We start from the raw sequence: 14,196 nt of genomic DNA on the forward strand, positions 1-14,196 counted from the left end.
ATTCCCTTATCACATGTCATCTTAAGTTACATTCCATTATTACATGTCATCTTAAGTTACATTCCATTATTACATGGCACCCTAAGTTACATTCCATTACCACATGTCACCCTAAGTTACATTCCATTATCACATGTCACCCTAAGTTACATTACATTATCACATGTCACCCTAAGTTGCATTCCCTTATCACATGCCACCCTAAGTTGCATTCCCTTATCACATGCCACCCTAAGTTACATTCCATTATCATGTCACCCTAAGTTACATTCCCTTATCACATGTCACCCTAAGTTGTATCCTCTTATCACATGTCACCCTAAGTTGCATTCCCTTATCACATGTCACCCTAAGTTACATTCCTTTATCACATGTCACCCTAAGTTACATTTCCTTATTACATGTCACCCTAAGTTGCATTCCCTTATCACATGTCACCCTAAGTTACATTCCATTATCACATGGCACCCTAGGTTACATTCCATTATCACATGGCACCCTAGGTTACATTCCATTATCACATGTCAGCCTAAGTAACATTCCGTTTATCGTCATGGATTTCAACGATTTCACTGCTCTCCAAATGAAATGTTGATAAAAATCGGTAAACTCAAAACAATATCTGTCTGTATGATCCAAAATAATGATAAAATTTAGTGAAAATTTTATGAAATGTGGAAATAATTACACTACATGTCTTAGGTGAGAAACATATTTGGCACTCAAAAGCTTAAGACATCCTTAGTACTATTAGACTCACTATTTCGTCTCTAGACTAGATAAGTTATTTTGATGAATCATGCGTTAACAAGTACATGTACTAGTAACAGATGATTTATTAAGAGGTCTAAGTGGAGCTATCATGATGAAACCACAGATAAAATATATTACTACTGTATTCAGCCTTGTTAGCTCCCATGTCCGGTCAATCACCTCATTCATCCGCCATTTATCCTATATGCAAAAAAGAACAATGGCAAAACAATGTTTGTCACATAATAATACAGGAATATTTGTACAGTAGTTATCTTGTTGAAGGATGATTAATTGTCCCAAAAAACTTATTTCTTTTTTTAGCTCTGCTGTTGACTTAGTCGAGCGAAGTTAATCATATTATTACTAATTGTCTGTCGTCATCTGTGTCAACTTTTTACCTTTTCTACTTCTTCTTGAAAACTGCAAGTCTGATTGCTTTAATGTTTTTGGTGTATGGAGTATGTTCCTTGGGTAGACTTCTTTCACTTTTGTTCATTCCTTGATGATATCTTTAATTCTCAACTTTTAATGAATATTTTTGTAATTTTTCGTAAAAAGTGATATTTTCAACTTCTTAAAAAACACAAGTCTGATTGCTTTGATATTATATATATATAGGCACTACAGGTAAACCTCTTTCAGATTTGTTCATTATTTGATATTATTAATTCTCAAAATTTTAATATTTTTGTCATTTTTGGTAAAAAGTGATATTTTCGACTTCTTGCCATAACATACTGGGCAGTCACCTCTGGTGAACCTCTCTCAGATTTGTTCATTTTGTGATGATATCTTCAATTCTCTAATTGAAATGCTTAGTGCTAACAACAGAGCCATTTCAGCCAAGTGGCTGCTTGTTTGGTGTTTGGTTGGTAGTTAGAGTATGAATAATATGTTACTATAGTAGGACTTTCTAATTGCCGACATTCACTTTATTATGCTTGATTTAAGTGATTCATTGCATATGACAATTCATTGCTGAATAATTGAACAGTTTCCTGGGTACTGAACGGAAATTCACCGTAGTGAGGTTTAGTTCATGTCAATGAATGCAGCATTACGTGTGTTCCCATATTGGTTATATATTTATATATATATTTGGTGGTTGTAATTAATTTAATGAAAAACAGCAGCTTGGAGTAGATCAGAAAGATTGACACTCGGTTTAATCCCAGAACGAATAGTTTATTTGGTATATTTTAATATGTATACTGCATGTAGGGATGCATCATTAGTCCTCATGACTGTAGTTTTTAATATTTTATAAATATAGACTTACTTTAGGACTGTGTAAACGCACAAACGGAATTTCACATGAGCATTTTCAAAGTTGGTTGAGAATGAAATCTAGTTCAACTTAATTATGGTCACAGGTCGAGTGAAAACATTGCTTAAAAATCTGCTTTGGTTTAACATAGAAATACATGTTACTGGTAAATACTTTATTTTCGCTTAGAATTAATTTTCGCTATTTTCGTTGTTGTTGTTTCGTTATTTAGATAGTGCATTAAACTGATATTTTGATTTTGTTTTATAAATAATTGTTCCACCATTCTTTTTGCTTATATTTTGGCCAGTATTTATTCTTGCTAAATAGTAAATATTTGATTGTTTGGAAACTTTTATTACCATGTAAAATCCTCACTACCTACTACATCTTCAGATTTATTCTTCCAAAATATTGTATCTATGTACAAGGGCAAGATTGTTAAACTATGTAATTGTTTTTTTGTTTTTTTTACTGTTCCTGTCGTAATGCGTAGACTATATTTATTACCGCTAACCCACTCACTGGACACGCACCAGTGACTGTACAATCTTGCTCAATTTTGGGAATAATTTTTCGTCATTCGGCAATTTATATGGCTAGATAAAATCAATTAAAATGAATTGAATCTTTTATTGATATTGATATCAATGTGTCCTTAAGTATTAGTTTTAATGTTGATGTTGATTTGACCTAACAATTAGTAGCACATGTGCTGACATAAATTACACAGATTTTTTTATGCTCAAGTTGAGTGATATTTTAATTATTTAATGTACAGCCAAAGCGGATTTTGGTTTATATTTGCTTCTATTGAAAATGCACTTTCACTTATAAAAGAAAATACTGTATTTCAGATGGTATTTGCTCTCATTCTAATGTTTGAAATTTCTCGCATTTTGGGTTAAACTACATCACAAACATTTAACTGTTATAAATTATATACTTCTATGTTCACATTGTATTTTGGGACGTTCTTGCATGTGACAGAAATAGAGTACTGTAAAATACTAATTTTCGCTTGGATTTAATTTAATATTTTCACTGAAGGAATGATTCAGTGAAAATAAAATCCAGCGAATATACCTTTTTTCCTATATTTTACATTCACCTCGTCAAAAATGAAAATTGTGAAAATAAATTCCATACAAAACACCCAAAAACAGTTTTCAGCGAAAAATAATTCCAGCTAAAATAAAGTATTCTACAGAAACTGAGCACAAACAGCCACACAGATCATTTGACGTTTTGTTGTTTTATGCCAACATTTTTGATCGTTATGTCTCTCTCAATTATTACTAGAAGAAGGAATAAGCAAGATAATACCGCAAAATTTACATTTAGGCAGTATGGAGTTGCATTGACCTCTGTTAACCGTTGTAAGATTCAATCATTGAACTATTTTCATGTGTGCTTTGCGGTATTCATGTGATTACCTCATAATAGACGTACATTGTAAAGTGCAGCGGATGTGTCAAATATTTGTAAATGTTTACAGTAGAGTTCAGACTGTTACAGATTGTCCGTAATTGTTATAAATCACAGTCTGTATTCATCTGTACTCTTAACAATGATTATCTCACAGACGCAACTTGTGCAGGAAATGTTTTCTATTGATCTTTTTTTTTTTTTATATTTTATTGAGACTTATGATTTGTGCTCACTTCTGTGCTCAAAATCATGATTCTGGTCACAATCACACATTGACGAAAACAGTATTTCTTTAAGGTTTGAGTGAAAATGATTTTCTTTACTTTTCAGTGTACTTGTCACATGTCTGTGATGGAAAATAAATTCCAACATAACTACCAGCGCAGGATTGAAATTCCAGCCTTCGCAATCTAATTAATTATTTATTTTTATTTACATGCATTTTAAATAAAATATTCCATTGTTGATTTCAAGTTATGTTTCTCTTGACTTGATCCTTTTTACTACCTTGAATAATTTACCCTTAAAGTCACAAAGACTACCGGTAATAATAGATAAACATTCATTGTTCCCGAGGTAAAACTAAAAAAATTAGGACAAAGGGACGTCATTGTGGAATTTGTGTGTCATTGACTTTTGTTCTGATAGAATATTTAAACATTTATATCAGGATCTCAAATAACAGAATTTCATTAATGAAGCCCTGTATGAATTGTAGTAAATCCCATGATGCATCTCTCCCTACTGACATGCAAAACTTCACGTTGTCAAACATGAATATTGATGACATAAGATAATTCATGGAATTGATAATTTATCAGTATTCAGTATTTGTTATTTGTCAATGTAACACGTACACCATGCATGAACTGTTGTATTGTATTTTGCTCAATGTGCTTCACATGTATGATTTTTTAAGGGGGGCAGGAGTTTAATAGTAAACATTAATTTACCCACAATCCAATATGCTCTATGTGATGGAAATCGGGAGTACGAGTTTGACTAATTACTGTCAGTGCCTCCTTTAATATCTTCCAATCATTGAAATTAGAAATTACATTTTTAAAACTTGGTAATGTCTCAGTTTGTACACGTTGGTCTGCGCAACAGTCAAGGTTGCCATCTTTGTTGATATGAGTTTCATATCTCGTGTGGCGCAATGGTCACTGCCTTTTAATGCTCTCATAGAAGTAATAAAGTGCACATATGGTTTTATTTATTAAAGTTGCTAGAACCCCATGTGTTCTTCTTATCCTGTTTCATATGAACTGCAGAAGTAATCTATTGATTGCCAGTGTGTGTTTCCATCACAAACATTGTACAAATAAATTGTTGTGTCCAAGGATGTCTTATTTTAATTGACAATCATCTTATAAATTAATGCGCAGAGCCGTATATAATTCACATCAATATTTAATAATATTATTTTTGTTTCTATTTTTACATCGCTATGTGAAGCGGTCATCTGAATGCTATGATGTCATAGAATATTTTTTTTTACTTTAATTCAATTTTTCAGGTCTTGATGTAGCTAGCCAAGAGGAACTTGTAGAACAAATTAGTCAGGTAAGATTTGTCTCAAAATTTGTGTTAAATTATGTATTTTTATCGTCTGCTGTGGAATATTGACATTTGTTGGTTTAAGGCAGACTACCTGTAGTGCATTGACATCATTGTACCGTCTGCACTGATCAAAACAAGAAAGATATGAAATTTATATTCATAATCTCAAACCATGAAAGCGTGACTACCGTATTTGCTCTATTAGTAGCGCATGGACTTACCTGAATGATAGAGCTGTGTCTATCATTAATAATTTGTATTATAACTATCCAGTATATAGTAAATGACACTTTTGGCTTAGGTGCACCTCTTTAAGAGATGCGCTTCAAATTGAGCAAATATGGTTTATCATACAGTATATGATGTTTCCAACAGAATGTTTCAAAACTTTTTGATATAATTAATAAAAAGCCATATGAACCAAATTATGTATTTCTTCCATTGGAATTACACCTTTATTAACCCTTGGAATGTTGATCTCTAGTTTTCCCGATATGAACTTCTGTCTATTTTTGTTCTAAAATTTTGAATAAGATGTGAACCAAATTGTGTTCATTTAGTCTAAAATTAACGAAAACTGTGTGAAATGGTTGACCTACAATCTGGCGGGGAAAACCATGACATTCATTATATTCATGCGGTTATAAGCTCCAAATAACAATAATGAGTGACTGGCATCCTTTAATTTGACTGAAAATTGGTTAAATTTGATGCTGAATTATTATAGCTTTGAATGCTTGTCTGTAAATTTGAGAACGGCAAAATGGTTCATCAAAATGATAGCTTTTGAAGTTCCTAAACCTGTCGTTTACACTTTTGAAATGTACTGGCTGTTTCTCTGTCACCTCATAAATATTCATGTCGTCACTATGCCACGTCTTGTACACGGATATGCTATTAAGATCGGGCAGATGATTGATATCATAGGAAATGAATCACCGAGTATAAATCTAATAACAGATAGCGACATTATACGGTGTTGATGGAACGGCTAGGTGTGCGTATAATCAATGATTTGAATCTTGGGTTACATGTATCACTTAGACTGGTAATACATCAACTTCCACATACAAAAAATAGTTATTTAGGACTACGATTACCAAATATTATCTTCAATATATCACCTTCCACATACGGTACTCGACTACTCTAAAAATCAGAACAGGTGAATGATCATAGCTGTACACACCAAAATAACTTACTTTTCCAAGGTTCTAACTGCATCAGTTATTATTAAAGCGGGAGGGTCGTCACCTGCGCACGCGCGGGAATTGAGTCCCAAGCGACGATAACAACTCACGCTAAAAATGCAAAGGCTCATGGGTAGACGCATGTTTGTAAACAATGACACTCTATGGCCCGTCTGACGTATGCGTAGGTGACGACTCCCCCGCTTTAAGTTCTTTACAAACAATTTTACATGCATGTAAATTTCAAGTTCATGTTATTGCGAACAAATGACTACTCAGTCAATTCCGTATTCGCCATGTTTTCTTCTTCACAAGTTGACCTATTGTGGCGTCTATGACCTTACAGGTCAAGAATGCTTTTAACCAATCAAAATACAGTTTACAAATATTTGCGATTACATAACACATTGCGAAAGTGAAATTCATTATTTTTTAAGTTGCAATTGTAAATTGTTGGCGATGATTTCGCTGGCGTGCATGATGTCTTTTTTTTAAAAGGCGATTAGCACTTTTAAAGGGTAAATGTTTTTGTAATTATTGATTTTTTTATAATTATTAAAAAGTAGTTGAAATTGTTTATCGTAGTACTATGTATAAGGCCCAGATAAAAAAAATATCAGCTCATGTCAGTTCAAATTGTGTGAATTTTTTTTATTTTTTGCCAAAATTTTGGAAAAATTAAAAAAAATTAATTTCCATGACAACTTTAATAAAACTAAATAAAAAATCTCACATTCACATCAATTTAAAAAAAATAAAATGACAAACTTTTTTTTATTTTTTTGTTCAAATTGCATAATTTTCAAAAATGATTTTAGAACATTTTAGAAACCCTGTAAAAAAAAAAGAAAAAATTTGATACACTGTATTCACCACTGACAATGGAAGCATGTTGTTATTGAAATATGATATAATATAGTTGCCACATGTAACTATGTTAACATAAGCAATCTTATCTGTACTGTAACCCTTCTGTCCACTTCCATTGTAGGGTATTAAATATACTGAACTTTCCCTCGTAGCATCTAAGCACTAATAACCTTTTCACACCCAAACTCGTCTTTTTCTGCAGTAATTTTCAAACCTAATTTTGGAGCCAACGACCAAATTTGAGTCAATTTTTAATTTTTACTAAAAAAAAATTTGGCTACTGTAGAATACTTTATTTTCGCTTAGAATTAATTTTTCGCTGAAGGGATGATTCAGTGAAAATAAAATCCAGCAAATATACATTTTTTCCTATATTTTACATTCAACTTGTCAAAAATCAGTGAAAATAAATTCCATACAAAATGCTTGAAAAGTGTTTTCAGCGAAAATTGTTTCCAGCTAAAATAAAGTATTCTACAGTATTTTTGTTCCAATCTTCCGAAGGAAAGTACAGACTATAAATGGGATTATTTTGTGAATTTGTGATAAATAAAAAAAGGAAACTGGTGTTGAAAAGGCTAAAGCCTACTTTAGCTCTGAGGCGATGCTAAGTTTGCTTCAGTGCAAGGAATTAAAATACTGAAAATGAAGCTAGAGATTACAATAAAGCCACCTGCTTACATTGTACATATTCAGTGGCAATAATTACCACTGTGATGCAAATGTCTCTAACACTTAACCCGCTGGGCAGGAACGTCTTTTTGAATTCTGGTAAAACTATCCGTGGGATTTGGATAATTTTCCATCAATTTGTGTAATTAGAATAGAATGTATGCGGACATTTTTTTTACTTTATATGCCTACTCGGTTAATTAGGAATATACATTAAATGGCTTGAGTATACTGTACTTAAAAATAATTTATGTTACAAGGTTATTCACAAAGTATCATAATTTATGCGAGTGTTGTACATCGAAGACCTGTATTAAATTATTGTTTGCATATCATATTAAGTGAGAAATAAATTATAATGTTTTATAAAAGTTTTATATTATACATGTACTGTAAAACCATTTATTTTCACTGACATTTCATTTCACTATTTTGATGTTTTGAGCCTATTTACTGTGTTTTAATTTCACGAATTTGTCAAAGAAACAATGAGTTTTATTGTTATTTTACAATTTCATGTAGATTTAATTTAGTGGATTTTACTTATCAATGAAAATAGCAAAATTAAAACCCAGTGAATAATTAATGCATTTACAGGATACCATACTTGCTCTATTAGAAGCCCATCATCTCCAATAGAAGCGCACATAGGCAACAAATGTAATTAATTATATGCTGGATTATTAAAATAATTTTTTGTCCGTAGAGTCACCCTTGTCATACATAAGCACATACGCTACTCTTAAAGCAAATACTATCTACATTTCACACATAATTTTATTTTTAAAATGGCATACTGTAAATACTTTGTTTTCGCTTGGATTTAATTTTCGCTATTTACATGTCTGCTGAAGGAATGATTCAGTGAAAATGAAATCCAGCGAATATACCTTTTTTCCGATATTTTACATTCAACTTGTCAAAAGTCAGTTAAAAATGAATTCCATACAAAACACTTGAAAAGTCCTTAAGCGAAAATTAATTCCAGCTAAAATAAAGTATTTCACAGTAATTGGCTACTTACTGGTTACTGTGAGATTACATGTATTACAAGATTACCACAAAGGAACAAAGGTATGGGGGATTGTATTGACTGAAGTGTAAGGAAGGTTGATGCAATTCCGTACTGCCTGAGAACATAATTTGCGGTATCCTTGCGATAACTCTAATATTGAACTACACTTCCCTGCTTGTAATAATATAAACGTTTTGCGCTGTGCATGTTCATATGGTGTTTTACGTACAAATTAATTCCATTGTTTTTGGTGTCTACCTAGTACATGGATGGGTCGCACTTCGAAAAATTAAATTAATTATTACGAACCTAGCAAGATTAATTGATATAAAGTATCAGTAACTTCATTTGCATATTAAATACTGCCTCTCAAGTGCTCGCTGATCAAATCAGCTATGTGTTTTTTCTAGTCATAATTCATAAATTGTGTTATTTTAAGGATTATAGCCGCAAATTATGCATACAAGCAGTACAGTGAGGACATTGCAACATGTGATGTCTACGTTTATATTTAGTTATTCTGTCAATCCAAACAAACCACTTAGTGTAGCAAACCAAAGTGGCAAAAAACATTGCTATTTGTTCACCATTGATCGTTGTTTACGATTTTGAATGTGTTTACAATTTGCAATAATTAACCTAAGAGACATTTTTTACTGCAGTATTGTAAATTTGAAAACTTGTTAACAATCTAATGATTATAAATATTAATAAAATTACATACAGAATGCCAAGTTTTGAATTCTTCTTTTACATGTATCACCACAAAATGCTAATTAAAAAAAAAAACACATTGTGAGCTTATCAACACCGACTGTCACTGCAATGTCCAAAGGTGGTTAATATTAATCAGTATAATTTCTAATTATGCAATGGATTTGCAAACAACTGGTGTTGTGAATTGAAACAACTGACAAATTTTGACAAATTTCGTCCATTCCCAAATTTTTATGTTGTATTGTACTGATGGGTTGGTATGGTCTTCTCCTATTAATGGGTTATAACCTATATGCAGAATCCTATTGTACAGCTTACACCATACGGTATGGAAATTGAAGTGAAATCGAGTGTGAATTAATAAACAATATACCTATAACCATAGTTGGGAGAGCTGCTGGCATATTTATAGTATACACAACATGTTAGGATTAAAGCATATTAATTTATTCGTGTATGCTGTGTCAGAGTTTTTCAACATGTTTATAATGTTTATAGTTTTGGTGGTCGTCAACTGATAAGTCAAATCCAGCATTCACTATCACAGTTTTTATAACAATTAATTTTATGTTTATGAATATAGAAAACTTTATTTTAGATTGAATTATATTTTAAAACATATTTTTAGGAGATTTTTTCGCTGAATTTTTTAGTGAAATTAATTATAGGTGAATAAAGTTAGTATCACACTTTACATGTGCTTCAATAAGAGATTCACTTCTTGTAGAACAATGGAGTAACTGCAATAATGATGAAAATAGACAATCTAATTTTAGAGCTGACATTATGGGGTACTTGTAACCAAAATTGTATACTTTGTATGAAATTTGTATTTCCATGTGAGTCCCACACATGTCACTCAATGTTACTCAGAACGCCTCATTGGAAGGGTTGAAAAGATTTTATTGTGGAAAAAGATCCAATTAAGTTATAAAACGTACAAAAAACTCTTTCTATTAAGAATCTCTTGAACCCAATATTTGTTACTGACAGGCAGCCACAGACATATCATTGACGCTGTGTGAATGTTATGCAACCGCATCGTTGCTAATAAAACACTTTTCAAGAGAGCAAAAAATAAGTAATAGCTAAATCGTAGTCATGTGATGGTTTCACCATTATATCATAATCGTCACATGACCATGATTCAACTAATTTGAATCACTGACGTTAATAATTAATAAAATTTGGATTGTTGTTTTGAATACACATAACTTAATTTGTAATAAATTTGTCGCATACTCTGAAGTTGTCGTTGCTTAGATAGCATACTTTTACCAGGTTACGGCACATAACCACAGAAATTGTAGATCACCCATTTGTTGATTTCAAGATGGAGATGGCACAAATGGCAGTACTAGTAAAAACAATCTTGGAAAACCCATATTAGTTTCTTTCTATCTTTCGCAGATACATGTGTGTGTATTTCTAGAAATTTGTGTTTTATTTCGTGCTGTTACATAGTCTTTGTTAACGTCTATTAGTAATTTAAAAAAAGAGTGATTTGCCAAGACTAGCTGATTATCTGATTATGTGTTCTTCGTTGTAGTTGCATCTGTTGGTGCAGGAAATGAAAGATGGTTTTACTGGAGCACTGCTAGAGCTCTCGTCCATACAGCAAGATGATAAAGTTATAGAAGAAAAACTACAAGAAAATAAAAATGAATGTCAGGAACAAATCAGTGAAGTGCTCAAGGTCGTCAATGAGTTAAAGGTAAGTAGTCATGACAATAGTTGCTATGGTGATCTCTCACTTTCATCTGTTATTGTCTTTGATTTGATCTGCGTGTTCTAGAACTGATTAGAGTAGTTTTATTACAGATGTATTGATAAATTGTTATGAAAAACATTGATCGCCAATCACTGAATTAAATGTATTTTTAATCGAATATACCTGGGGGTGCCTGTATTTGAACACATACTTATTACAGGTAAAGGAATTGAACCAAAATGTTTGCATATACTGAGATAATGGCAATACATCTTGATGGAAACTCACAAAAATAAACTTTGGTATAATATTATGATCCATATTATAACAGATTTTCTAGATACAATGAAATACTTCAACCAAACAATCCTGAAACAAATATAAATACATTCTATCATTTCTGAGATAAGGTTTTAGGATCCCAAAATTTGTGTCGATCATTTTCCTAATTTCATATACCCAAAAATTTAAAAGAAATCTACCTTTAAATATTCACTTTGGACTAAGCGTCCCCTATCAATGCTGCATGAAAGAAACACTGCACAGATTGTTTTGGTATTGTTCATTAGGAACAAGTTTGTCTCATGTCCATGGATATCTTAATTAATTCCCAACAACAATTTTGAATGTGCCTTAAATTACATCCTTTGCCAAATTTTGCATTGTAATCCGATATGATGGCAAGCGATGGCTCTTTTCATTCTTTTCATTGTATATCCCAGCCCCAGGGCTGGATACACCTTGTCATATGAAAGCTTACAAGTTGATTTTTGCCTGTGGTGCGATAATACCTCCCAAGTACACATGCTTTAGCTGATGATCACCTGAAACTGAATGACTTAAATGATCCTGCAGTTTTGGAAACAAGATTGTTCACACATTTGTTCCTGAGAGTCAAAATATTTATGCTGTATTTGCGCCTAGTATTGTTGAATCTTAAACTGAGGTTTCTACATAAACATCCATTAATTACTGAACATTGCAGTAAGTGATCTGGGATTCTTAGAAAGGCTAGAGGTTTCCTTCTTGGCCCTGGAGGTCAGGATATAGACAGTTTTATAAATATAGAGACTTTTTAGACTATTTAGTTCTGTTCTGTTGATTTTCTAAAATATGAGTATATTCATTGCGTGGAAAGAAAACTAATGTACTGGGTATTGTAGTTAGACCACAGAAACTAATAGTCACATTACTACAATGGATACTGTAGAATACTTTATTTTCGCTATTTTCGCTGAAGGGATGATTCCGTGAAAATAAAATCCAGTGAATATACTTTTTTCCCTATATTTCACATTAAACTCATTAAAAATCAGTGAAAATAAATTCCAAGCAAAACGCCCCGAAAGCTTTTTCAGCGAAAATTAATTCCAGCGAAAATAAAGTATTCCACAGTAGTTGAAGTTCAAGGTCATTGTTCTTGATTGCTAAAGAGTGAAATAGTGTCCGTAAAACATATTATTGAAATGTGAAAACTATCTACCGGGGTAAGTACATGTATACATAACATAAACCCACTATTGAGTTTTGTGACAAATCGTGAAGGGTGGTCTGGTGCTGAGGAGTCCTACCACCTGTGGTAATGACCTATTGTTGACTACATGCACCTTGGATTGAGAGATGATTAAAATCATACTGAACTTGAACTTGTGTCTCCCTTTATGTGCACAATAGATAAAGTTTGAAAAGAACAGTTATCCACACTTGATGATCACTCAATGAGTAGGCATTCAAGTTAGTTTTATGGTTGGTCACATACTTGATTGCATTTTAATTTGATTTAGCAATGGATCACAGCAATTTTTGTTTCCACTTTTTATTTCCAGTTAGTGAATAAAGAAAGGAACAGTTCAGTAATCATTGAAGTTTAGCAGAAAATCACTGTATCTAGACAGCTAAATACTGTAAAATACTTTATTTTAGCTGAAATTAATTTTTGCTGAAAATACTTTTTCTGTGTTTTGTATGGAATTAATTTCATTGATTTCTGATCAGTTGAATGTAGTACAAAATAGTTTCTCTGTGTTATTACACCTATTGTAAATTGGACACATCTTTATTTTGTTCATTCCATTCTAATATTATGGCAATTTGGCAATTATTCTTCTACTGCTGACGACCCCAATTTTTAAAAGATATAAAATAACGGATTGCATACATTTACCTCATTTTGAGGCGTTTACACTTGTGTTTATCCAAGTTCATGGTGTTGTATATGCTGCAGTGTTGTGCTGAATATAAAATGCTTTAAAGTTGTGGAACTCGTGCCAGGCTGGTACTAATAATACAAGCTGCACACACTGTTTCTGTGGTAAAAAAATATTGTCTTACTGGTATTAAAAAAACATGATGTGTGGTTTGAGGGCAGTCTAGGCAAAAAAAAAAAATATTTATTTTCTTTGATTTGTGATAAATATCATGCAAACCATTTAGGACAAGGTATTGCTTTTCAAAAGTGAAAAAAAATTCAAAGTCTAACTAAAGTGTGAGTGTACTCCTGAGGCTTTTTGAACATGCCAGTTTTCCTAAAGAAATATGCAAATAGGATAATTAATATGCAAACCAGATAATTAATATGAAAGTTAACCACTTTAGCCTGTGGAGTATGCTGAAGTTTCTTGTGTCATTACAGGCTGATTTTAGAACTGTGTTGAGTCAGCTTCAAGAAACCACTGAGAACCAGAATAATCTGAAGGAACAGATTGACTTTCTACAATATGAGCGGGATCTACTGCTTGAAGAACTGGAAAAATCTGGATCTATTTCTGAAAAACTGAGGTTAGTAGACATTTTTGCTAGGTGTGTTCTCTAGCAGTATTCCGGTAATATGAAAACTCACAGTACACCTCGGTTCAGAACATATGTCGGTAGGTGCGTAGTCCTAACTACACAATCATTGCTCAGTGTGGTCGGGATACATTGAAAATGGGGCTACAACAGTTTCCTGACTCACTCAGCAAGGCTCTGCCCAGACTGTGTTTATGACTTCTTAAAAATAAGTAAA

The 14,196-nt window shown here is 32.2% G+C and overlaps 1 protein-coding gene across 2 annotated transcripts in view; it reads left to right on the top strand.

Moving 5' to 3' along the window:
- The window catches only part of LOC102801952 (uncharacterized), a 47,083-nt gene that overhangs the window by 13,258 nt on the left and 19,629 nt on the right, over positions 1-14,196 (top strand). For both annotated transcript variants that reach the window (XM_085492606.1, XM_085492607.1), the window contains exons 3-5: positions 4,974-5,020; positions 11,031-11,195; positions 13,825-13,970. In XM_085492606.1, the coding sequence (XP_085348732.1) occupies positions 4,974-5,020; positions 11,031-11,195; positions 13,825-13,970 (358 nt within the window). The remainder of the gene's footprint in view (positions 1-4,973; positions 5,021-11,030; positions 11,196-13,824; positions 13,971-14,196) is intronic.

Source organism: Saccoglossus kowalevskii, chromosome 2, assembly GCF_978046115.1.
Source record: "Saccoglossus kowalevskii chromosome 2, keSacKowa6.1, whole genome shotgun sequence".
Classification (NCBI taxonomy): Eukaryota; Metazoa; Hemichordata; class Enteropneusta; family Harrimaniidae; genus Saccoglossus; species Saccoglossus kowalevskii.